Here is a 25,018-nt window from a genome sequence, read left to right as displayed (position 1 = left end):
AATGCCAAGCATCACGACTGGAGGAAACCTGGCACCATCCCTCCATCAAAAAGCGAAGGCGTCTGAATTATTTTCGAATGCACTGTAACACCTGGTGTTTTATCTTTATTGCCCGTGAATTCAAATGTTTTTTCCAGATTCTCTCTCTGTGCTTTTGCTCCAACAATAAGTACTTCAGTCTTGTCTTGATTTGGCTGGAGGAAGTTGTGCGTCATCCAAGTATTTACATTGCTAATACAGTCAAATAATTATCAGTGGAGCTAAAACACTCTGGTGACACAGAAATGTAAAGTTGTATATCGTCTGCGTGAAAATCAATGCTGTGCGTTGTGATAATGCTGCTAAGGGGTAATATATTTTAGCTGAACAGTACTAGACCCAAAATCAAACCTTGTGTAACACCACGTGATATGTATTTACTCTGAGTTATGTTCACCAAGGGTGACAAAAAACTCTTGACCGGTTAAATAGGTCCTAAACCAACCCACCTCTCCAGTTTTTCCAGAAGGACATCATGGTCAACAGTGTCAAATGCAGCAGTTAAATCCAAGAGTACAAGGACAGAGAGCTAGATCTGTTTCAATCAGGATGCAAGATCGAAAGTTGAAGTACTTAAAGTCTACCTCATGTATGGTACATGTATTAGTAGTCTCACATTGAAATGTTACTGTTACTACAATCATGTTACTAGTGGCCCTTTAGCTTACCAATATCCACTCCCACTGTATAAGGTCTGCCTGTCTGTGTGTATGTCTGTGTCTTAATGTGTGTCTAATGCTTTAGTCTTCTCACCACAGGTGAATGACTTTATCAGAGGGAAGACCAGACAGAGAGATGGATCAATCCCTGTACCTGCTGAGATCCTGGCTGGTGCATGTGTGAGTCTCATTTTATTCATCAACCTCCATCAACACAGAGACATATTCAGTGGTGACATATTTCTATATCAACCTCCATCAACACAGAGAGAGATGTACGGTAAACACTATATCAACCTCCATCAATACAGAGAGAGATGTACGGTAAACACTATATCAACCTCCATCAACACAGAGAGAGATGTACGGTAAACACTATATCAACCTCCATCAACACAGAGAGAGATGTACGGTAAACACTATATCAACCTCCATCAATACAGAGAGAGATGTACGGTAAACACTATATCAACCTCCATCAACACAGAGAGAGATGTACTTTAAACACTATATCAACCTCCATCAACACAGAGAGAGATGTACGGTAAACGCTATATCAACATAGAGGGATATATTAGATAGCCATATATCCCTGTTGAAAGAAAGACATAAAGAGACTGCTACCTGAGACTGCCCCCTCCCCCACCTCCACCCCACTACACACAGCCTGTGTTTGTTCAGTGAGCTGTCACACACTGACCCCCCACCTCATCCCTTTGGGTCGAGCTGTAGTGTCACCCTCTCAACCAATGAATAGACAGAGGCCTTTCACCACGAGCCCGTTTGATGCCGATCACTGAAGCAGAATATTTATGTCATTATGTGACCTGTATACAGCTCAATTAAGGTTATGACTTAAAGATGCACTATGCAGAAATCATTCCGCCATTTCCTGGTTGCTAAAATTCTAATAGGTCGACCTAATTTCAGTTTATGTGACAAAACAAGCAAGTATAGTGTAGAGAATCATTGTACCATCGAAGCTGCTGTGAAATATCTTTTCCATATCCAAAATTATACCATGGCATTGTGGAGTGAGGATGGATGGATTTTTCCTATTTTTCATCGTGAGCTGTTCTGACAGCTCCTTTCATCCTGTCTCAGCCCCTGGTGTTAGTGCTGGTGAGCCGTTCTCCTGTTATCACTCACACACACACACACACACACACACACACACACACACACACACACACGCTCACACACGCACACACGCACACACGCTCACACACACACACACACACACACTCACACGCACACACGCACACACGCACACACGCACACACGCACACACGCACACACGCTCACACACACACGCACACGCACACGCACACGCTCACACGCACGCGCACGCGCACGCGCACGCGCACGCACACACACACACACACACACACACACACACACACACACACACACACACACACACACACACACACACACACACACACACACACACAGAGAGACATACACACACAGACACAGAGACATACACACACAGAGACATACACACACCCTGTTTAGGGAGACTTCAGCCACATCACATGAAGTCTGTTTATATGATTTGGAAGCTGTGAAAGGGTTGGTTTGGGCTCCGGCGACAGTCCCAGACCAGAGTCTGACAGGACAGAAGAAGGAGGGGTGAAATACATTGGATGGGGGAAAAAGAGTGAGGTGTGTAAAAAAAGTGTTTCAATTAGGTTTTAACGGTAAAATAAGTAATAAATACGACACAGTCAGTGAGGATCTAGTCATATTCTGATATCTTCTCCTCTCTTCTCTTCTCCTCTGATATTCAATTTTTTCCATTCCCCTCCTCTCCCTCCTCCTCACCCCCCTTTCTCATTTCCTTTACACCTTTCTATTCTCCTTTCCATTCACCTCTTCTACCCTGTCCTACCCTCTTCTACCCTGTCCTACCCTCTTCTACCCTGTCCTACCCTCTTCTACCCTCTCCTACATTTTTCTACCTTCTTCTCCTCATCTCAACTTTGCTCTTTGCCACTCCATTTGGCTTTCCTCCACTCATCTCAACGTCTTCTCCATTCCTCTTCTCTCTCCTTTCCTCTTCTCTCTCCTTTCCTCCACTCATCTCAATGTCTTCTCCTTTCCTCTTCTCTCCTTTCCTCCACTCATCTCAATGTCTTCTCCTTTCCTCTTCTCTCTCCTTTCCTCCACTCATCTCAATGCCTTCTCCTTTCCTCTTCTCTTCTCTTCTCCTTTCCTCTTCTCTCTCCTTTCCTCCACTCATCTCAATGTCTTCTCCTTTCCTCTTCTCTCTCCTTTCCTCCACTCATCTCAATGTCTTCTCCTTTCCTCTTCTCTCTCCTTTCCTCCACTCATCTCAATGTCTTCTCCTTTCCTCTTCTCTCTCCTTTCCTCCACTCATCTCAATGCCTTCTCCTTTCCTCTTCTCTTCTCCTTTCCTCTTCTCTCTCCTTTCCCCCACTCATCTCAACCTCTTCTCCTTTCCTTTCCTCTTCTCTTCTCCTTTCCTCTTCTCTCTCCTTTCCCCCACTCATCTCAATGTCTTCTCCTTTCCTCTTCTCTCTCCTTTCCTCCACTCATCTCAATGTCTTCTCCTTTCCTCTTCTCTCTCCTTTCCTCCACTCATCTCAATGTCTTCTCCTTTCCTCTTCTCTCTCCTTTCCTCCACTCATCTCAATGCCTTCTCCTTTCCTCTTCTCTTCTCCTTTCCTCTTCTCTCTCCTTTCCCCCACTCCTCTCCTTTCCTCCACTCATCTCAACCTCTTCTCCTTTCCTCTTTTCTTCTCCTTTCCTCTTCTCTCTCCTTTCCCCCACTCATCTCAATGTCTTCTCCTTTCCTCTTCTCTCTCCTTTCCTCCACTCATCTCAATGTCTTCTCCTTTCCTCTTCTCTTCTCCTTTCCTCTTCCCTTTCCCCCACTCATCTCAACCTCTTCTCCTTTCCTCTTCTCTTCTCCTTTCCTCTTCTCCTCTTTCCCCACTCATCTCCCCTCTGCTCACCCCTCTCTTCCTTCTTCTCTCCCCCGCTCTTTCCTCCCCTCATAATAGCCTCAGAATTAAGCTCAGTGAGGGTTGCCAGGTCTTAATGATTATTTGGTAAGAATGGCATGCTCCGTTTACTGAGACGCTGCTAGCTGGCTGGAAGCCTATCAGGCGGTCGCTGGCCCTCATTTGAGGGCTTGGTTACTCAAAATACTGGGCCAATATGGGGGGAAAGAGAGCGAGAGAGAGAGTCAGAGAGAGAGTCAGAGAGAGAGAGAGAGTCAGAGAGAGAGAGAGTCAGAGAGAGAGAGAGAGTACAGTGTTGCTTTGTTAGTTTTCACTTTGGCAATTATTCAGTGTAAATCGCTTCAATTTGCATGGTTTGATTTTTAAGCCTTTGTAACGGTTTGTTATTCAGCTCCGTTGAGAGTTATTAAACATTTATCACAACGTTTAACATGCACATGAGCACATCAACATAAACACACACAGACTCGTAAATGCATGCACGCTTGTGTAATCCTCAGTTAAGAATTCTGGCACCCATGAAAGTCTGAGTGGTTATTAATTGAGGTTGGCTAATGCTTGCTAACTAGTGCTAAACTATTGTTTGCCATTGAAAAGTAAACTTTTTCATAGCTGTTACCCCAAGGATGTGTGTGTGTGTGTGTGTGTGTGTGTGTGTGTGTGTGTGTGTGTGTGTGTGTGTGTGTGTGTGTGTGTGTGTGTGTGTGTGTGTGTGTGTGTGTGTGTGTGTGTGTGTGTGTGTGTGTAACAAGTTACCAATTTTACTTTAGATTCTGATGTTCATCCACATTTCTCCAAATGTCAAAGTTAAGGGTTAAGGTTTGGGATAGAGCTAAACATTATGTTTATACATTCACTTTGAATGGTTAAGATAAGGGTTAAGGTTTGGGATAGAGTTAAACATTATGTTTATACATTCACTCTGAATGGTTAAGATAAGGGTTCGGGTTTGGGATAAAGTTAAACATTATGTTTATACATTCACTCTGAATGGTTAAGTTAGGGGTTAAGGTTTGGGATAGAGTTAAACATTAAGTGTAGGCATTCATTCTCAATGGTTAAGATAAGGGTTAAGGTTTGGGATAGAGTTAAACATTAAGTTTAGGCATTCACTCTGAATGGTTAAGATAAGGGTTAAGGTTTGGGATAGAGTTAAACATTAAGTTTAGGCGTTCATTCTGAATGGTTAAGTTAAGGGTTAAGGTTTGGGATAGAGTTAAACATTAAGTTTATGCGTTCATTCTGAATGGTTAAGTTAAGGGTTAAGGTTTGGGATAGAGTTAAACATTAAGTTTAGGCGTTCATTCTGAATGGTTAAGATAAGGGTTAAGGTTTGGGATAGAGTTAAACATTAAGTTTAGGCGTTCATTCTGAATGGTTAAGTTAAGGGTTAAGGTTTGGGATAGGTTTAAACATTAAGTTTAGGCGTTCATTCTGAATGGTTAAGTTAAGGTTTGGGATAGAGTTAACACAATGAGTGTCTACCACTGGAGTCACGGGATTCCCCCCATCCGCCACCCTTGTCCACAATGCTGTAGCAAAACCCAAAACTTGATGGTAATAGTCCTCACTGTTGGCCCTAGTGGCTGGTTTTGAAGGCATTTCCCGACATCCTCAGGACATGGACAGACGTCCAATTTCAAAGTCAATCTTGAGTGATCTGGCACACACACACACACACACAGAAACACACACACACAGAAACACAAACACACAGAAACACAAACACACACACACACACACAGAAACACACCCACACATACTGTGGATGTAGTGCTGGAGCGTGTCTGAGGTTCTGACTCTCAAACCCCCTCAGGGGATCACCTTGCCTTGTAATTACCTGGGAATTATCAGCGCGCCACCGACTGTCTCACTCTGTAATCAAATCTCTCCCTCTTTCTGTCTCTCTCCCTCTCTTTTTCTGTTTCTTTCTCTGTCTCTCTCTCTTTGTCTGTCTGTTTCTCTCTTGCTCTCTGTCGCCCTCTGTCTCTCTCCATCTCTCTCCCTCTTTCTCTCTCTCCCCCCCTGACAGACGTGTCTGTTGTTCTGTCTGTCAGACCTAATTGTGCGGTGGTTTCTCTAACCTGTTGTTGCTCTCTTTAACATTTAGAAATCTCCCAATTAGTGTCCAATTGATGTGAGCGAGAGCGTTGGCTGCTCAAGAGGCCCTATTTTCAGTTAATCATCTCTGTGTCCAACGGCCCGGTAATAAATGCATTGCTATTAGAGGGTCGCTGTAATCAACTATGAAATATCATTTTCCACAGAAATAAATAGTGATACATTTGTACCTGTGAGTCGTTAGAATGAAGAATCGGCCCCTACTAGTCAATGCTTCTCTTTTAGTTCCGGAAGGGAAATGTTTGTCAGTTCTGCGCCACTATTTAATGTACTACTCCCTTCAATGGGGCGATTATGATCTCTCCCTCAAAATATGGGAACATTTACTTACGAATTTGGGGGCGGCTGTTAAAAAACGCACAAGGTTGCACATTCAGATTGGGGTACTCATTTGATAGCCTTCCCATAAGATAGAGGGGACACACGCAATTACACATTAATAATTCACAGCAAAGGAGGGGGAGAGAAAAGTACAACAAACAGTACATGCCCTATTTAATGGCAGGGAAGGACTCCATGGAAACAGATTTCTATCTAATTGCACTGTGCCACTTTTCAGCCATGGTATCCAGGGGCAACTAGTGTGAGAGAGAGAGACTGTTCCTGAAGGGTTGCTGCCTTCCTGGGTAACTATGTCCCGGCTCTCCCTCTTCCTGCCGAGACAGAGTTAGCTACTTTAGCTGCTTATTTCAAATGATTCTTTATCTAACCTTTATTTAACAAGGCAAGTCAATTAAGAACAAATTCCTATTTAGAATGATGCAAGATGCAAAAGGCCTCCTGCTGGGCCGGAGGCTAGGATTAACAAATAAAATGAATGTAGACAAAACACAACAAGAGAAACACACACCATCACAGTATATAAAGAGAGACCTAAGACACAACATGATATCAACAACATGGCAGCAATACAACATGACAACAACACAAAATGGTTGCATCACAAAATGACAACAGCACAACAGGGTATCAACACAACATGACAACAGCACAACATGGTATCAACACAACAGGACAGCAGCACAACATGGTATCAACACAACATGACAACAGCACAATATGGTATCAACACAACATGACAACAGCACAACATGGTATCAACAAAACATGACAACAGCACAACATGACATCAGCACAACATGATATCAATACAACATGACAACAGCACAACATGGTAACAGCACAACATGGTATCAACACAACATGACAACAGCACAACATGGTATCAACAAAACATGACAACAGCACAACATGGTATCAACACAGCATGACAACAGCACAACATGGTATCAACACAACATGACAACAGCACAACATGACAACAGCACAACATGGTAACAGCACAACATGCTATCAACACAACATGACAACAGCACAACATGACAACAGCACAACATGGTAACAGCACAACATGACAACAGCACAACATGGCAACAGCACAAGATGGTATCAACACAACATGACAACATCACAACATGACAACAGCACAACATGGTAACAGCACAACATGACAACAGCACAACATGGTAACAACACAACATGGTATCAACACAACATGACAACAGCACAACATGGTATCAACACAACATGACAACAGCACAACATGGTATCAACACAACATGACAACAGCACAACATGGTATCAACACAACATGACAACAGCACAACATGGTAACAGCACAACATGGTATCAACACAACATGACAACAGCACAACATGGTAGCAGCACAACATGACAACAGCACAACATGGTAGCAGCACAACATGACAATAGCACAACATGGTAGCAGCACAACATGACAACAGCACAACATGGTAGCAGCACAACATGGTAGCAGCACAGCATGGCAGCAGAACAACATAACAATAGCACAACATGACAATAGCACAACATGGTAGCAGCACAACATAACAATAGCACAACATGGTAGCAGCACAACATGACAACAGCACAACACGATAGCAGCACAACATAACAATAGCACAACATGGTAGAAGCACAACATGACAACAGCACAACATGGTAGCAGCACAAACATGGAAAAGACAACAGCCATTGCCACACCGCACCCCCTGCTCCAGATAGCGTAGCTGTGCATGAAAGCTGTGCCGACCTTCAAGCTCTCTGAGAAGAACCTGTCTGGGCCTGTGGCTGGCGGTTTTATCTCCGGTACCAGGTATACAGTTGGAGCGTTGTGGAGACAGAACCCCTCAGGCAGGGTGCAACTGAAGACGGATGGTTCAGAGACTACAGACACACTGGGAGCCAGTCTACAGTGAACATCCATTACTGACAGACCTAGGAGCCAGTCTACAGTAAACACCCATTACTGACAGACTTGGGAGCCAGTCTACAGTGAACACCCATTACTGACAGACCTAGGAGCCAGTCTACAGTGAACATCCATTACTGACAGACCTAGGAGCCAGTCTACAGTGAACACCCATTACTGACAGACCTAGGAGCCAGTCTACAGTGAACACCCATTACTGACAGACCTAGGAGCCAGTCTACAGTGACCACCCATTACTGACAGACCTAGGAGCCAGTCTACAGTGAACACCCATTACTGACAGAACTAGGAGCCAGTCTACAGTGAACACCTATTACTGACAGACCTAGGAGCCAGTCTACAGTGAACACCCATTACTGACAGAACTAGGAGCCAGTCTACAGTGACCACCCATTACTGACAGAACTAGGAGCCAGTCTACAGTGACCACCCATTACTGACAGAACTAGGAGCCTGTCTACAGTGACCACCCATTACTGACAGAACTAGGAGCCTGTCTACAGTAAACACCCATTACTGACAGAACTAGGAGCCAGTCTACAGTGACCACCCATTACTGACAGACCTAGGAGCCAGTCTACAGTGAACACCCATTACTGACAGACCTAGGAGCCAGTCTACAGTGAACACCCATTACTGACAGACCTAGGAGCCAGTCTACAGTGACCACCCATTACTGACAGACTTGGGAGCCAGTCTACAGTGACCACCCATTACTGACAGACCTAGGAGCCAGTCTACAGTGACCACCCATTACTGACAGACCTGGGAGCCAGTCTACAGTGACCACCCATTACTGACAGACCTAGGAGCCAGTCTACAGTAAACACCCATTACTGACAGACCTGGGAGCCAGTCTACAGTGACCACCCATTACTGACAGACCTAGGAGCCAGTCTACAGTAAACAACACCCATTACTGACAGACCCATGAGCCAGTCTACAGGCCAGTGTAGCCTATGTGAACTGTCCTGTGTGTGTATGACATTAGTCAGACCTGTGATGTCCCTATCAGGGCACCATCGGTGTACGCTGATGGTTACCCTCTGTTACATACTGTAGCTCCAGTGGTCACTTATAGCCCATTCTCTTACAGCTGTTTTACAAAAAGATTCCCCTTGGGCTGCTGCTAATCCAGGTTTCACGAATCACTATTCCGTTAATCCCCACTTTGTGTGTGTTTCCGTGTGTGTCCAGGCGGGTGGATCCCAGGTGATCTTCACCAACCCTCTGGAGATTGTGAAGATCCGCCTGCAGGTGGCTGGAGAGATCACCACCGGCCCCCGCGTCAGCGCCATATCTGTCATCAAGGACCTGGGTTTCTTTGGTCTCTACAAGGCAGGTCCTCCTGTACACTACTACACTAAGTACTGTATTAAAAGACAGGGACTATTAGGTCACAGCTGTACTCTAACACTAATTTTAGCAATTTTCTACAGTCTACATGTCTATTCTGATACTTTTGGTTTCTGCCTCTCTTAGCACTTCACTAGCACTACACAGCGTCGTCCAGTCCTCTACTTAGCGTTCTCCCCAGTCCTCTACTTAGCGTTCTCCCCAGTCCTCTACTTAGCGTTCTCCCCAGTCCTCTCCTCAGCATTCTCCCCAGTCCTCTACTTATAGCGTTCTCCCCAGTCCTCTCCTCAGCATTCTCCCCAGTCCTCTCCCCAGTCCTCTACTCAGCATTCTCCCCAGTCCTCTCCTCAGCATTCTCCCCAGTCCTCTACTTAGCGTTCTCCCCAGTCCTCTCCTCAGCATTCTCCCCAGTCCTCTACTTAGCGTTCTCCCCAGTCCTCTACTTAGCGTTCTCTCCAGTCCTCTCCTCAGCATTCTCCCCAGTCCTCTACTTAGCGTTCTCCCCAGTCCTCTCCTCAGCATTCTCCCCAGTCCTCTACTCAGCATTCTCCTCAGTCCTCTACTTAGCGTTCTCCGCAGTCCTCTCCTCAGCGTTGTCCCCAGTCCTGTCCACAACATTATCCCCAGTCCTCTAAGCAGCATTATCCCCAGTCCTCTCCACAGCGTTATCCCCAGTCCTCTCCACAGCGTTGTCCCCAGTCCTCTACGCAGCGTTGTCCCCAGTCCTCTACGCAGCGTTGTCCCCAGTCCTCTATGCAGCGTTATCACCAGTCCTCTATGCCGCCCCAGTCCTCTATGCAGCGTTATCCCCAGTCCTCTATGCAGCATTATCCCCAGTCCTCTATGCAGCGTTATCCCCAGTCCTCTATGCAGCGTTATCCCCAGTCCTCTCCACAGCGTTGTCCCCAGTCCTCTACGCAGCGTTGTCCCCAGTCCTCTCCACAGCGTTGTCCCCAGTCCTCTCCACAGCGTTATCCCCAGTCCTCTCCTCAGAGTTATCCCCAGTCCTCTACGCAGCGTTGTCCCCAGTCCTCTCCACAGCGTTGTCCCCAGTCCTCTATGCAGCGTTGTCCCCAGTCCTCTACGCAGCGTTTTCCCCAGTCCTCTCCTCAGACTATGCAGCGTTATCCCCAGTCCTCTCCACAGCGTTGTCCCCAGTCCTCTCCTCAGCGTTATCCCCAGTCCTCTACGCAGCGTTTTCCCCATTCCTCTATGCAGCATTTTCCCCAGTCCTCTACGCAGCGTTGTCCCCAGTCCTCTCCACAGCGTTGTCCCCAGTCCTCTATGCAGCGTTGTCCCCAGTCCTCTCCTCAGCGTTTTCCCCAGTCCTCTATGCAGCGTTATCCCCAGTCCTCTACGCAGCGTTGTCCCCAGTCCTCTATGCAGCGTTATCCCCAGTCCTCTACGAGCGTTATCCCCAGTCCTCTACGCAGCGTTTTCCCCAGTCCTCTCCTCAGACTATGCAGCGTTATCCCCAGTCCTCTACGCAGCGTTTTCCCCAGTCCCTCCTCAGACTATGCAGCGTTATCCCCAGTCCTCTACGCAGCGTTTTCCCCAGTCCTCTGCAGCGTTTTCCCCAGTCCTCTCCTCAGACTACGCAGCGTTATCCCCAGTCCTCTACGCAGCGTTTTCCCCAGTCCTCTCCTCAGACTATGCAGCGTTATCCCCAGTCCTCTCCACAGCGTTTTCCCCAGTCCTCTACACAGCATTTTCCCCAGTCCTCTACGCAGCGTTTTCCCCAGTCCTCTACGCAGCGTTTTCCCCAGTCCTCTCCTCAGCGTTTTCCCCAGTCCTCTATGCAGCGTTATCCCCAGTCCTCTATGCAGCGTTATCCCCAGTCCTCTACGCAGCGTTTTCCCCAGTCCTCTCCTCAGACTATGCAGCGTTATCCCCAGTCCTCTCCACAGCGTTTTCCCCAGTCCTCTACACAGCATTTTCCCCAGTCCTCTACGCAGCGTTTTCCCCATTCCTCTATGCAGCATTTTCCCCAGTCCTCTATGCAGCGTTTTCCCCAGTCCTCTACACAGCGTTATCCCCAGTCCTCTATGCAGCGTTATCCCCAGTCCTCTCCTCAGCGTTTTCCCCAGTCCTCTATGCAGCGTTATCCCCATTCCTCTATGCAGCGTTATCTCCAGTCCTCTCCTCAGAGTTATCCCCAGTCCTCTACACAGCGTTATCCCCAGTCCCCTATGCAGCGTTATCTCCAGTCCTCTCCTCAGTTATCCCCAGTCCTCTATGCAGCGTTATCTCCAGTCCTCTACGCAGCGTTTTCCCCAGTCCTCTACACAGCGTTATCCCCAGTCCTCTATGCAGCGTTATCCCCAGTCCTCTCCTCAGCGTTTTCCCCAGTCCTCTATGCAGCGTTATCCCCAGTCCTCTACGCAGCGTTGTCCCCAGTCCTCTCCACAGCGTTGTCCCCAGTCCTCTATGCAGCGTTGTCCCCAGTCCTCTCCTCAGCGTTTTCCCCAGTCCTCTATGCAGCGTTTTCCCCAATCCTCTATGCAGCGTTATCTCCAATCCTCTATGCAGCGTTTTCCCCAGTCCTCTATGCAGCGTTTTCCCCAGTCCTCTACGCAGCGTTTTCCCCAGTCCTCTATGCAGCGTTTTCCCCAGTCCTCTACGCAGCGTTTTCCCCAGTCCTCTATGCAGCGTTATCTCCAGTCCTCTCCTCAGAGTTATCCCCAGTCCTCTATGCAGCGTTTTCCCCAGTCCTCTATGCAGCGTTTTCCCCAGTCCTCTATGCAGCGTTTTCCCCAGTCCTCTATGCAGCGTTTTCCCCAGTCCTCTATGCAGCGTTTTCCCCAGTCCTCTATGCAGCGTTTTCCCCAGTCCTCTATGCAGCGTTATCCCCAGTCCTCTACACCGCGTTATCCCCAGTCCTCTATGCAGCGTTTTCCCCAGTCCTCTATGCAGCGTTTTCCCCAGTCCTCTATGCAGCGTTTTCCCCAGTCCTCTATGCAGCGTTTTCTCCAGTCCTCTCCTCAGTTATCCCCAGTCCTCTACGCAGCGTTTTCCCCAGTCCTCTATGCAGCGTTTTCCCCAGTCCTCTATGCAGCGTTTTCCCCAGTCCTCTATGCAGCGTTTTCCCCAGTCCTCTATGCAGCGTTTTCCCCAGTCCTCTATGCAGCGTTTTCCCCAGTCCTCTATGCAGCGTTTTCCCCAGTCCTCTATGCAGCGTTATCCCCAGTCCTCTACACAGCGTTATCCCCAGTCCTCTATGCAGCGTTTTCCCCAGTCCTCTACACCGCGTTATCCCCAGTCCTCTACACCGCGTTATCCCCAGTCCTCTACACCGCGTTATCCCCAGTCCTCTATGCAGCGTTTTCCCCAGTCTTCTATGCAGCGTTTTCCCCAGTCCTCTATGCAGCGTTTTCCCCAGTCCTCTATGCAGCGTTTTCCCCAGTCCTCTACACAGCGTTATCCCCAGTCCTCTATGCAGCGTTTTCTCCAGTCCTCTCCTCAGTTATCCCCAGTCCTCTACGCAGCGTTATCCCCAGTCCTCTACACCGCGTTTTCCCCAGTCCTCTATGCAGCGTTTTCCCCAGTCCTCTATGCAGCGTTATCTCCAGTCCTCTCCTCAGAGTTATCCCCAGTCCTCTATGCAGCGTTATCCCCAGTCCTCTCCTCAGAGTTATCCCCAGTCCTCTATGCAGCGTTATCTCCAGTCCTCTCCTCAGAGTTATCCCCAGTCCTCTATGCAGCGTTTTCCCCAGTCCTCTATGCAGCGTTTTCCCCAGTCCTCTATGCAGCGTTTTCCCCAGTCCTCTACACAGCGTTATCCCCAGTCCTCTATGCAGCGTTATCTCCAGTCCTCTCCTCAGAGTTATCCCCAGTCCTCTACGCAGCGTTATCCCCAGTCCTCTACACCGCGTTATCCCCAGTCCTCTATGCAGCGTTGTCCCCAGTCCTCTATGCAGCGTTGTCCCCAGTCCTCTCCTCAGCGTTTTCCCCAGTCCTCTATGCAGCGTTTTCCCCAATCCTCTATGCAGCGTTTTCCCCAGTCCTCTACACAGCGTTTTCCCCAGTCCTCTATGCAGCGTTATCTCCAGTCCTCTCCTCAGCGTTTTCCCCAGTCCTCTATGCAGCGTTTTCCCCAATCCTCTATGCAGCGTTTTCCCCAGTCCTCTACACAGCGTTTTCCCCAGTCCTCTATGCAGCGTTTTCCCCAGTCCTCTCCACAGCGTCTTGTAATAAATCTATCAGGTATCAAGGTAAGACCCAGATGCAGGCCGTGTCGAAGTAACAATGTTTATTACAGCAACAGAGAAAAGGTACAGGATGGCAGGCAGGCTCAGGGGCAGGCAGAGTGGTCAGGCAGGCGGGTACAGAGACGGGACAGGCGAGGGTCAAAACCAGGAGAGCGAGAAAAAAGAGGCTTGGAAAAACCAGGAGCTGACAGGACAAACGCTGGTAAGCTTGACAAAACAAGATGAACTGGCAACAGACAAACAGAGAACACAGGTGTAAGTACACAGGGGATAATGGGGAAGATGGGTGACACCTGGAGACAATCACAAAGACAGGTGAAACAGATCAGGGTGTGACAATAGCACACTTCAGACAACCATGGTGAATGTTACTGATAGATAAAATGTTACAATGATAAAATGTTTGATATCATTTTTGCCTGACAGAATCACTTTGCCTACTCTTAATTATTGCCTAATATGTTGGTATACATAACCTTTTTATTTATTTATTTTTTACAGATTCTGATGGTTGATAAAAGTGGAAGCTGACAATATTACTGTTATATCAACGCTCTCATCTTTCCCGTTTAGGAACTCTAAATCGCTTTTGCACAGCAGGCATCATTTCACTTGCCGATAATGTTGCATACAACGTTTAAAAGGTCTATTATTATCATTGAACACAATCAAAGTTAATATAAGCCCTAAATGTCTTCAATTGCCCAATTTATAGACAGGTCCAATTTATCCCAATTTATCCCGTGATATTGCGCTCCAAGAGAACTTGAAATAACATGTCGGTAATTAAATAATCAAAATAAAAACATGTTTATTTATTAGCCTAGTGTCTATAAATATTGAGGCATATCATGTGAAATAGGCCTTGTGAAATAATTGTAAAAAGCAAAGATACTGTTCCATGTAGGTCTAGATTATTTATGGATTAATCATGTAGAAATATCAAAACATTCTTTCAACTCTAAAGCAATTGTATGTGGCACAGGAACCACTGACTGGCTGCCTTTTTCTATGATCAAGGCACCTGCTGGTAACTCTTAACTGGTTAGGACAGCTCACGAGGTCTCCTAAATATGTTGACTAGATGGGACTCTTATGACTAAAGAGGCTTGGATGCATAGCTTTTATTTTTTACCAATAAGAGTAGGAGTTTAATGTCTCAGGTGTTATTTTAGAACTACCGTGGGTCATTCTCTTTATAGAGAGGTTGCTTTTTAAAAGGGCACCGATGATCAGTGTCTTTGATGCACAAAGCCTTTTTAAAGAGTTCTGATTTAGGCTTTTGTCACTTGTTAAAACTGTGGGTTTTAACACTTTTTGAGTTTCATTTAAATGAAAGCTTTAAAAACATTTTAAAAAGCTCCAGGTCCTTTATCCAGAGCTTGCAGATTCTACCCCTTTCTCTTTCTGTGGCAAAGTTTCAGTTCAATTTCTTCCCAGGTTCTTCTCATGACAGTCGTCTGTGTTTGTCAATCAGTGTGTGTGTGTGTGAGAGAGAATGCTGAACCTGGTGCCTCTACTTGTCTGTGTGTGTGTGTGTGTGCGTGCGTGCGTGCGTGCGTGTGTGAGAGAGAGAATGCTGAACCTGGTGCCTTCACTTGTCTGTGTGTGTGTGCGCACAAATGTGAATATGTTTGCGTCTATAGTATGCCTGCTCCATTATGTCTATAAGAATGCTGAATCCGGTATGACAGTGGTGGTGCCTCCTCTAGTCCTCCCCTGTGTCTGTGTCTCCTGTCCTGCTTCTGAGACAATGTGCATTCAGAGAGAGGAAGAGGGCCGGGAGGGAGGACTAGTGAGCTCCAGACGGGCTGGCTCCTCAGGGCTGTGCCCAGGCACAGAGCACCCTTTGTCAGGCTAATTACCCTCCCCCTCAGCCTCTCTCTCTCTCTCTCTCTCTCTCTCTCTCTGCCTCTTCCTGCTACCTACCTCCGCTCTGCTGCTGGAGGGGCTGACTGACTGACTGACTGACTGACTGACTGACTGACTGACTGACTGACTGACTGACTGACTGACTGGCTGACTGACTGACTGACTGACTGACTGACTGACTGGCTGACTGACTGGCTGACTGACTGAATGGCTGACTGACTGAATGGCTTTATCAAGACAAACCTATTCACTCATATAAACACATACTTGTATGTACTCCAGTGCTCATACACACAGGCATTCAGATAGACACGGTCTAAGGAGATTGTCTAAGGCACAGCATCTCAGTGCTAGAGGAGTCACTACATACCCTGATTTGATCCCAGGCTGTATCACAACTGGCCATGATCGGGAGCCCCATAGGGCGGTGCACAATTGGCCCGGGGTCTGGCCGCGGCAGGCCGTCACTGTAAAATAAGAATTTGTTCTTAACTGACTTGGCCTAGTTAAATAAAGGTTAAATAAAAAAATTAAAGAAACATACTAACAATCAATCATACTATATACACTGTTGTGTCTTTACTATCATTAACTGAAGACTTATAGTTTTTATCAAAGATTCTCTGTAATTAGTTATTACGTGATCAACTGATGAATCACGTAACTAATTAACTAGGAAGTCGGGGCACCAAGGAAAAATATTCAGATTACAAAGTTATAATTTCCTAAAATAACTTTTCAGATATTTTATATCTGATCAATTAGTTTTCGAATTAATGAATTATTTACTTTACCTCACGTTAGTCTCATTCCAAACATCGTAAATTGTTGGTTATCTGCACAAACCCAGTCTTCACTATGAGTCATCCATACATCAATTGTCTTAAATAATTTATTTATTACGAACTAAGTAATTCACAGAAATGCATAAACAAAGAAACAAACAAGGCAAATGTGGTTACATGAAATGATAGGGGAATGTGCCCTAGTGGGCTAAACCGGCATGGCGGCTTGTTAGACAAAAGGGAAAGTGGGGGTCGACTAAGAAGTCACTACAGAGTGATAATTATAACAATTGAAATGCTAATCCTTTGCACATGAACGCTCACTCATTCGGGAACAATTGTAATCTATATATATTTTTACGCTCAGTGTGTCGTCTTGATCGCTGGTGAAAAGTTTATTTTGTAGAATTGTCCGTCTCTCTCGGTTGGTTAGAGGGGATTGTTCAGAGTGACATTCATTATAGAATAGATGTTTCGGCGGTTGTCGTTCTTCGCGTTCAATGATACCGAAATCCTAGCTGCACACTAGATTAATATCAAAGACTTGTTCTTATTCTGTCGGTATCGATAGTCTAAGAGTTTAACCACGTGGTATGGTTAAAATATTCAGCAATGGTCTACAACCTTTGTCCTCCTAATGGAGAAAAACATGGTCTGCAACCTTTAGTCATCTCGTAATTGAGGTAAACTCGGTCTGCAGATCGAAATCCCGAGTGGGGTTTTAATTTGGAATGGCAGAAAAGGCTGTCCCAGGATGTCTGACCCTAACTGGGCTCAAGGGCGGTCCTCTGATTTAGTTCAAATCCAATTCCCTTTTTGAGTTTTCCTTCATTAAACAGTCCAAAATCACATTGTAAAATTGTGTAAACAGTATCATCCTCACTCATTCATCTTATACAACAATTAGATGTAAACCTCATATCTGAGGCTATTCTATAAACAGCGTTATGGTAATGTGGCCACACCGTCTCTCATGAGCTTCCCCGAGTTGTGACAAACGGACCAGTTCATAGCTGGATTCTTCACCGATCTTTTATACTTTCTCCGGAACATGAAATTTGTTCGGAACTCAAGTTCTGTGAGGTGGAAGGATTTCCTTTGTTCTCCATGAAAATCTACTCTCTCTCTACTGTGTGGCCATGTGGCAGGATCTTCTCAGGAATTTACGACGTCTCTCTGACCACAGCAACCTAGTTGAAGGAGGCAAGGGGGAGGCAGGGAGAGGGGGATGTGCTTGCTATACCCAAAGAGGCCAACGGCATGACAACACCATGTACTATCCCTCATTCATAGCCATATACAGAAGGAGATACATACTGTGTATTATGTACAGTTGAAGTCAGAAGTTTACATACACCTTAGCCAAGTACATTTCAACTCAGTTTTTCACAATTCCTGAAATTTAATCAGAGTAAAAATTCCCTGTCTTAGGTCAGTTAGGACCACCACTTTATTTTAAGAATGTTAAATGTCAGAATAATAGTAGAGATAATGATTTATTTCATATTTTATTTGATTCATCACATTCCCAGTGGGTCAGAAGTTTACATACACTCAATTAGTATTTGGTAGCATTGCCTTTAAATGGTTTAACTTGGGTCAAATGTTTTGGGTAGCCTTCCACAAGCTTCCCACTATAAGTTGGGTGAATTTTGGCCCATTCCTCCTGACAGAGCTGGTGTTACTGAGTCATGTTTGTAGGCCTTCTTGATCGCACACGCTTTTTCAGTTCTGCCCACACATTTTCTATGGGATTGAGGTCAGGGCTTTGTGATGGCCACTCCAATACCTTGACTTTGTTGTCCTTAAGCCATTTTGCCACAATTTTGGAAGTATGCTCGGAGTCATTGTCCATTTGGAAGACCCATTTTCGACCAAACTTAACTGATGTCTTGAGATGTTGCTTCAATAATCCACCTAATTTTCCTACCTCATGATGCTATCTATTTTGTGAAGTGCACCAGTCCCTCCTGCAGCAAAGCACCCCCACAACATGCTGCTGCCACCCCTGTGCTTCACAGTTGGGATGGTGTTCATCGGCTTGCAAGGCTCCCCCTTTTTCCTCCGAACAAAACGATGGTTATTACATAACATAACAATGGCTTTTTTTATGGCTGTTGTGGAGCAGGGGCTTCACAAGGTCCTTTGCTGATGTTCTGGGATTGATTTACACTTTTCGCACCGAAGTACGTTCATCTCTAGGAGACAGAACGCGTCTCCTTCCTGAGCGGTATGACGGCTGAGCGGTCCCATGGTGTTTATACTTGTATACTATTGTTTGTACAGATGAACGTGGTACCTTCAGGTGTGTTGAAATTTCTCCCAAGGATGAACCAGACTTGTGGAGGTGCACAATTTTCTTCTGAGTTCTTGGCCGATTTCCCATGATGTCAAGCAAAGAGGCACTGAGTTTGAAGGTAGGCCTTGAAATACATCCACAGGTACACCTCCAATTGACTCAAATGATGTCAATTAGCCTATCAATTAGCCTATATCAGCTTCTAAAGCCATGATATAATTTTCTGGAATTTCCCAAGCTCTTTAAAGGCCAGTCAACTTAGTCCAGTGGGTCAACTTCTGACCTACTGGAATTGTGATACAGTGAATTATAAGTGAAATAATCTGTCTGTAAACAATTGTTGGAAAATTACTTGCGTCATGCACAAATGTGTCCTAACCGACTTGCCAAAACTAGTTTGTTCACAAGAAATTTGTGGAGTGGTTGAAAAACGAGTTTTAATGACTCCTTTAATGACAACCTAAGTGTATGTAAACTTCCGACTTCAACTGTAGGTATACATTATCCTGCGTTCACAGGCATAATGGATTATGGATAAAGTAGAATCACATGAAACACAGTATAATCACAGTACAATTACAGTAGATTCACATGAATCACAGTAGAATCAGAGTAGATTCACATGAATCACATAATCCCAGCCTCTCCAGCCTCAGCAGGCACAAGGACGAGCCTGTCTGTGAATGTGAACCAGGGCCCTGGCGATAGTATCTGCAGCTTTTTAGCAGGCAGTCTGGCATGGCGGCCCTGGTGGGGAGGGGAGAATGAAGCAAAGCCTTTGAGGACAGCAGAGATACCTGTATAGGGAGGTATCTGTGCAAACTGTGTATGAGTGGTAGGATTAACCCCAGCAGTTAAATGAAGCCTGTCTAAAGCACTTCTCCTGGCAGTGTCCCAATTGGCAACCTATTCCTATATATTGTGTACTACGTTTGACCAGGGCCCAAAGGGAACCCATATAGGGCTCTGGTCTGGTAGTGTACCATGTAGGGAGTAGGATTCCATTTGGGATGCAACCTGGCTTTAAACTACTCTGTTGAAGGGAGAACCCTTCCATTTCCCTTCCCCTGCCTCAACCCCACCTGGATGGCAGCCAAGGTGGGGAATAAGATGAAACGTAATCTGGTTGAAGATATGGCTTTGTTTACAGTGACGGACAGAAGCAATCTTCCTCTTCTTTTCCTGATGTCTCATCTTTTACTCTCTCTTCATCTCTCTTGTTCTCTCTCTCGCCCTCTCTCTCTTTGTCTCTCTTGCCCTCTCTCTCTTTGTCTCTCTCTCTCTCTCACACACACACTCTCGTCTCACCAAAGCAGGAGAAGAGAAGTGAGGAGAGTTGATGATTTGTAGCGAAGGGCCCAGAGTTTTCCTTGGTCAGGTCACATGGTCAGCAGGAAACACTCCTAGCCCTAGTGATGTGTAAGGTACCGGCTTTTCAAACACAGAGGGACAGGAACAGAAACCAGTCTTAGACATTTTGTGGTTAGAACTCTCGGAAATAAAACCACAAGCTATGCTATGATAAATGATGTTCCCATGGAACTGGAAAAATCAAGACTGTTGAAGGTAACATCTTTCCAACCAATAAAACATGTTTATGGTATATTTTCAAAATCAGGGATGGAAAGAGGAAAAGTGTTACAGTACTCTATGTCCTTTGAGTCCTCCTCAAAGAATGTTTGTGTCTCTTACGAAACTTATTTTCTCTCCCTCCCACCTTTTCAATTCAGTTCAATAATTTTCTCCCTCCCACCTTTTCTCTCCCTCCCTTGTCTCTCTTCCTCTTTTTTCACCCCCTCCTTTTTTCTTTCTCACTGTCTTCCCCTTTGCTCTCCCTCCCTTCTTGTCTCCCTCTTCCTCTATTTTGACTCCTCCTTGTTTCTCTGTCCTTCCCCTCTCAATCCCCCCTCTCTTTCCTCACACCTCTGTCTCTTCTGTATCTCTTCATCATCCACAGGGAGCCAAAGCCTGTTTCCTGCGAGACATCCCTTTCTCAGCCATCTACTTCCCCTGCTATGCGCACGTCAAGGCCTACATGAGTGATGAGGATGGGAGAATCGGACCGGGCAAGCTGCTGTTTTCAGGGGCCATAGCAGGTAAGATACCATGTGGTTCAGACCCAGGGTCTTTTGAGAATTGTCTGTCTCTGCCTGGTTCCCTCTTTCTGTCGTTCTTTCCCTCTCTCTCTGTATCTGTCTTGATCTCTCATTCTCTCGGCCTATATGATAAAGTATATATACACATCCAAAAACTTCAGGACAAATGAATAATACAAAAAATACAACGTTTTTCAACCATATTGGTCAATGACGATCAGAAGATGACAATTCAGAGGAAAGAAACCATACTGTTAAAACGCCACTATCACAAGCTAAATAAGGAACCATTCTTGGGGAAGCAGAAAACCATGCATGAGTGTCCCTGGTGGTTGGTGAGCCACCACATGGACCCCAGCCCAGACCCAAGGCCCCGGCTCCATCCCTCTAACCTCCATTCCTCCATCCCTCTATTCTTCCTTTCCCCCATCCATCCTTCTAACCCTCCATCCTCCGTCCCTCCAGCCTCCATCCCCCTAACCATCCCAACTTCCTGGCTCCAGGCCTCGGGCCCCAGTAGCCGCCGGCGACCGCAGGCTCAATCGTGGTCATTCCTAATTAGAGTGCTCAGTGATTGGCTGGGGTTTGGAGCTGAGCACTGTGGGAGTAGACAGAGCCCAGAGAGAGAGAGACCGCTTGCCTGCCTGCCAGCCAACAAGGTCGGGATGGGATGACTTTCCACTGCTAACATATAGGAACTGGCAGCCTGAGCTGTGTCCCAAATTGCACTCTATTCCCTACATAGTGTGTTACTTTTGACCAGGGTCCAATATCTCTCTCTCTCTCTGGACCCATAAGGCTCTGGTCAAAAGTACAGAATAGGGTGTTAGTTGAGATACTACCTGTATGTTAGGGGTGCTGAGGGAGGTGAGGATGGGACCTGTGTCAGCCATAAACAGATCTTACTCTCACAATACTGGCAACCCGGAGGAAAGGCATCCAACCGTTTGGATCCACAGTCTTACAAGTCTCTTTCTCCTCTTCATACACGAAAATATGATCTGGAGGGAGTTTGTAGGTTTAATATTTTTTATTGGAGGGGGTTTGTCTTAAAGAAAACAGTGTATAAAAAGACGAGCGCGGAAGCCAAGTCAGGGTGGTTTGGAACATCATAAGAAAAGGATAAATATTTATTTTGAATCCTGAGGGATAATGTTGGTCAGTACTGTAGTTCTGCTCTTCAGCACTGAGTGAGCAGCGATCACGGCGCTTCATGGAAACTCATAGAAATTTAAAAAGACATTCCTACTCCCTATTTTCCCCCTCCCTCTTATTTTGGTTATTCCCTCAACCGGGTCCGGGAGCTATGGTTTACAAACCTGAAATGCAGTTTATGATTTTGCATTTGCTCATAGCATTTATCACTCCTCTACATTTATCAGCATTTTTTTCTCTACATTTTAAGCCTTTTTGGCAATTAGTGCTTAACAGTCGGCGCAGGAAATTGAGTTACACGCTCAGTTTGGGTGGCATTATTTGCCAAGCAGACCCCCTGATCTCAATACACACTGCAGCGCTGGTCATCTCCTAATTCCTCCTCCTGCTCTTTCTCTCTCTCTCTCCCTATTTCTCGCTTTCTCTTTCTCCCTCCCTCTTTCTCTCACTCTCTTTCTCTCTCTTTCAATGGCTGGAGACGACTATGGTTTCTACTGAGGTAACTTTGAGAGAAAGATTTAAGGCTGCTCTCCATTCCTCTCCTGTGAAGGACATCAGTGCAGGTGGTCTCTTCAGCTCTCACAGTGGCAGTGAGTGAGTTGATCAGTGGTTGAATTGAATGGCTTGTTTAGACTGAAGACGTGCAGCTAGAAGTCTGTGTGACTGGCTGGTGAAGAGGCCGGTGATGGTAATGACCGTGCATGGAGATCGAAAGCAACCATTGATGATTGAGGCCATTCATAGCTGAAGTGGCTGGAGAGAGCTGCCCGCATGGGGCCCACAGTCACCAGTCACCGGCACGTGGGCCACCTTGTGGGTCCTTCTTCATTACTAGGTATTGTCTGTCCCTCCAATCTGAGGGGGAAAACCATGAACGTCCAATGCATTTTTTCTGATCGTAAATCACCTTCTGTAAGAAGGATCACTAGTCCTCATTCAGTTGACTCAAATTCAACTACGAATGAATTCTGTTTTGAAAGAGGCACAAAAGTTTACCAAACATGAGTTTGATAAGCCACGGGTGGAAATTCATAGAGTTAGATTATTAACTTTGTATAACCCAACAGTAGTAACGTATTCATTCAGATTCAGCAGTGATAGTGATGCAGGTTAGTATATTCACATCCATTCCTAATATCAATCAGTCAATCAATTATTTATAGAGCACATTTCTCACAGGGGATGCATTTCAAAGTACTTAACAAATATAATAGTAAAAGGTGAGTTAATAGGTGATAAGTACTGTATCAGATGACTGCTGAGTAAGACACTCTCTCCTTAGGCATGCCCGCGGCCTCCCTGGTGACCCCCGCCGACGTTATCAAGACCAGGCTACAAGTGGCGGCCCGTGCAGGCCAGACCACGTACACCGGTCTCGCTGACTGCTTCTGGAAGATTCTGAAGGAGGAGGGACCACGGGCCTTCTGGAAAGGAGCGGGAGGTATCACCACGTTTTTATTCATATCTGATGGCGATGATGATAATGACGATGATAATGACGACGATTGATACAAATTACATATTTAGTTTATTTATCTGTTATACACCTTTTTAAGCTGTATCCAGAAAGGTCCACTGATGTGGCGTGATTATGTAGATTGGTTTAGGTCTTATTTGACTGTGTGATTGTTTTTAATAACCATATTCCACTATTATGTTACAGTGTACCATGGTAATCTCTAGCTAACTTGCAACTGGTTTTAACCCTTCATACAACAAATTGTTTAGTTTGAAATCCAGAACCTGTTTTGTGCAAAAATGTCACTCCTTGTACTATGTGTTTGGCATGATAAGGAGTGGCAAGAAGTGGAATGTTAACACAAACAGACTGGTACCCAGGCTACTGTGGTGTAATAGTGAAACTGTATTATTGAGCGTTGTGGTTTCTCCCTTTACTATAGCCCGAGTGTTCCGGTCCTCGCCCCAATTTGGGGTCACCCTGGTGACCTATGAACTCCTGCAGAGGTGGTTCTACATTGACTTTGGCGGACAGTAAGTCAGAACTCCTCCCTCTGCTAATCTTAAACTGAATGAAATGATCCTGGTATCAAGGCTCAGGAGAAGACCCAGATGCAGACAGTTTCGAAGTAACAAAAGTTTATTACAGAAACAGGGGGGCAGGCAAAGGTAACAAAGAGTCCGAAAGTTGTTATTAGGGTCAGAAACAGGGGGCCCAGTCAGGCAGAACGGTCAGGTTCAGTCCAGAGCCCAGTCTGAAAGGTACAGAACGGTAGGCAGGTTCAGGGTCAGGGCAGGCAGAGGTCAGTAGTCCAGAGCAGAGTCTGAAAGGTACAGAATGTTAGGCAGGTTCAGGGTCAGGGCAGGCAGAGGTCAGTAGTCCAGAGCAGAGTCTGAAAGGTACAGAACGTTAGGCAGGTTCAGGGTCAGGGCAGGCAGAGGTCAGTAGTCCAGAGCAGAGTCCGAAAGGTACAGAACGTTAGGCAGGTTCAGGGTCAGGGCAGGCAGAGGTCAGTAGTCCAGAGCAGAGTCTGAAAGGTACAGAACGTTAGGCAGGTTCAGGGTCAGGGCAGGCAGAGGTCAGTAGTACAGAGGGATGCAGGGCTGATGACCGGGGTAGGGGTAGCCAGGTGGAAAGCATGGCCAGCCGTAGAAAAATACTTATTGAAATGTTCAATTATCGCAGATTTATTGGTGGTGACAGTGCAGTGGGCAGCTGGGAGGAGGTGCTCTTATTCTCCATGGACTTTACAATGTCCCAGAACTTTTGGGAGTTAGTGCTACAGGATGCAAATTTCTGTTTGAAAAAGCTAGTCTTTGCTTTCCTAACTGCCTGTGTATATTGGTTCATAACTTCCCTGAAAAGTTGCATATCGCGGGGGCTATTCGATGCTAATGCAGTACGCCACATGATATTTTTGTGCTGGTCAAGAGCAGTCAGGTCTGGAGTGAACCAAGGGCTATATCTGTTCCTGGTTCTACATTTTATGAATGGGGCAAGCTTATTTAAGATGGTGAGGAAAGCACTTTTAAAGAATAACCAGGGTTGAGGTCAATATCCTTCCAGGATACCCAGGCCAGGTTGATTAGAAAGGCCTGCCCGCTGAAGTGTTTTTGGAGCGTTTGATAGTGATGAGGGATGGTTGTTTGACCGCAGACCCATTATGGACGCAGGCAATGAGGCAGT

The 25,018-nt window shown here is 46.0% G+C and overlaps 1 protein-coding gene across 1 annotated transcript in view; it reads left to right on the top strand.

Moving 5' to 3' along the window:
- The window catches only part of LOC135551361 (electrogenic aspartate/glutamate antiporter SLC25A13, mitochondrial), a 91,190-nt gene that overhangs the window by 60,823 nt on the left and 5,349 nt on the right, over positions 1 to 25,018 (top strand). Inside the window, 5 exon segments of the mRNA XM_064982580.1 lie at positions 798 to 878; positions 9,300 to 9,440; positions 20,580 to 20,718; positions 23,156 to 23,314; positions 23,775 to 23,865. Of these exon segments, the coding sequence (XP_064838652.1) occupies positions 798 to 878; positions 9,300 to 9,440; positions 20,580 to 20,718; positions 23,156 to 23,314; positions 23,775 to 23,865 (611 nt within the window).

Source organism: Oncorhynchus masou, chromosome 13, assembly GCF_036934945.1.
Source record: "Oncorhynchus masou masou isolate Uvic2021 chromosome 13, UVic_Omas_1.1, whole genome shotgun sequence".
In the NCBI taxonomy this organism is placed as follows: Eukaryota; Metazoa; Chordata; class Actinopteri; order Salmoniformes; family Salmonidae; genus Oncorhynchus; species Oncorhynchus masou.
The sequence above is the reverse complement of the archived record's forward strand: the minus strand, read 5'-3'. Positions and strand labels throughout refer to the sequence as shown.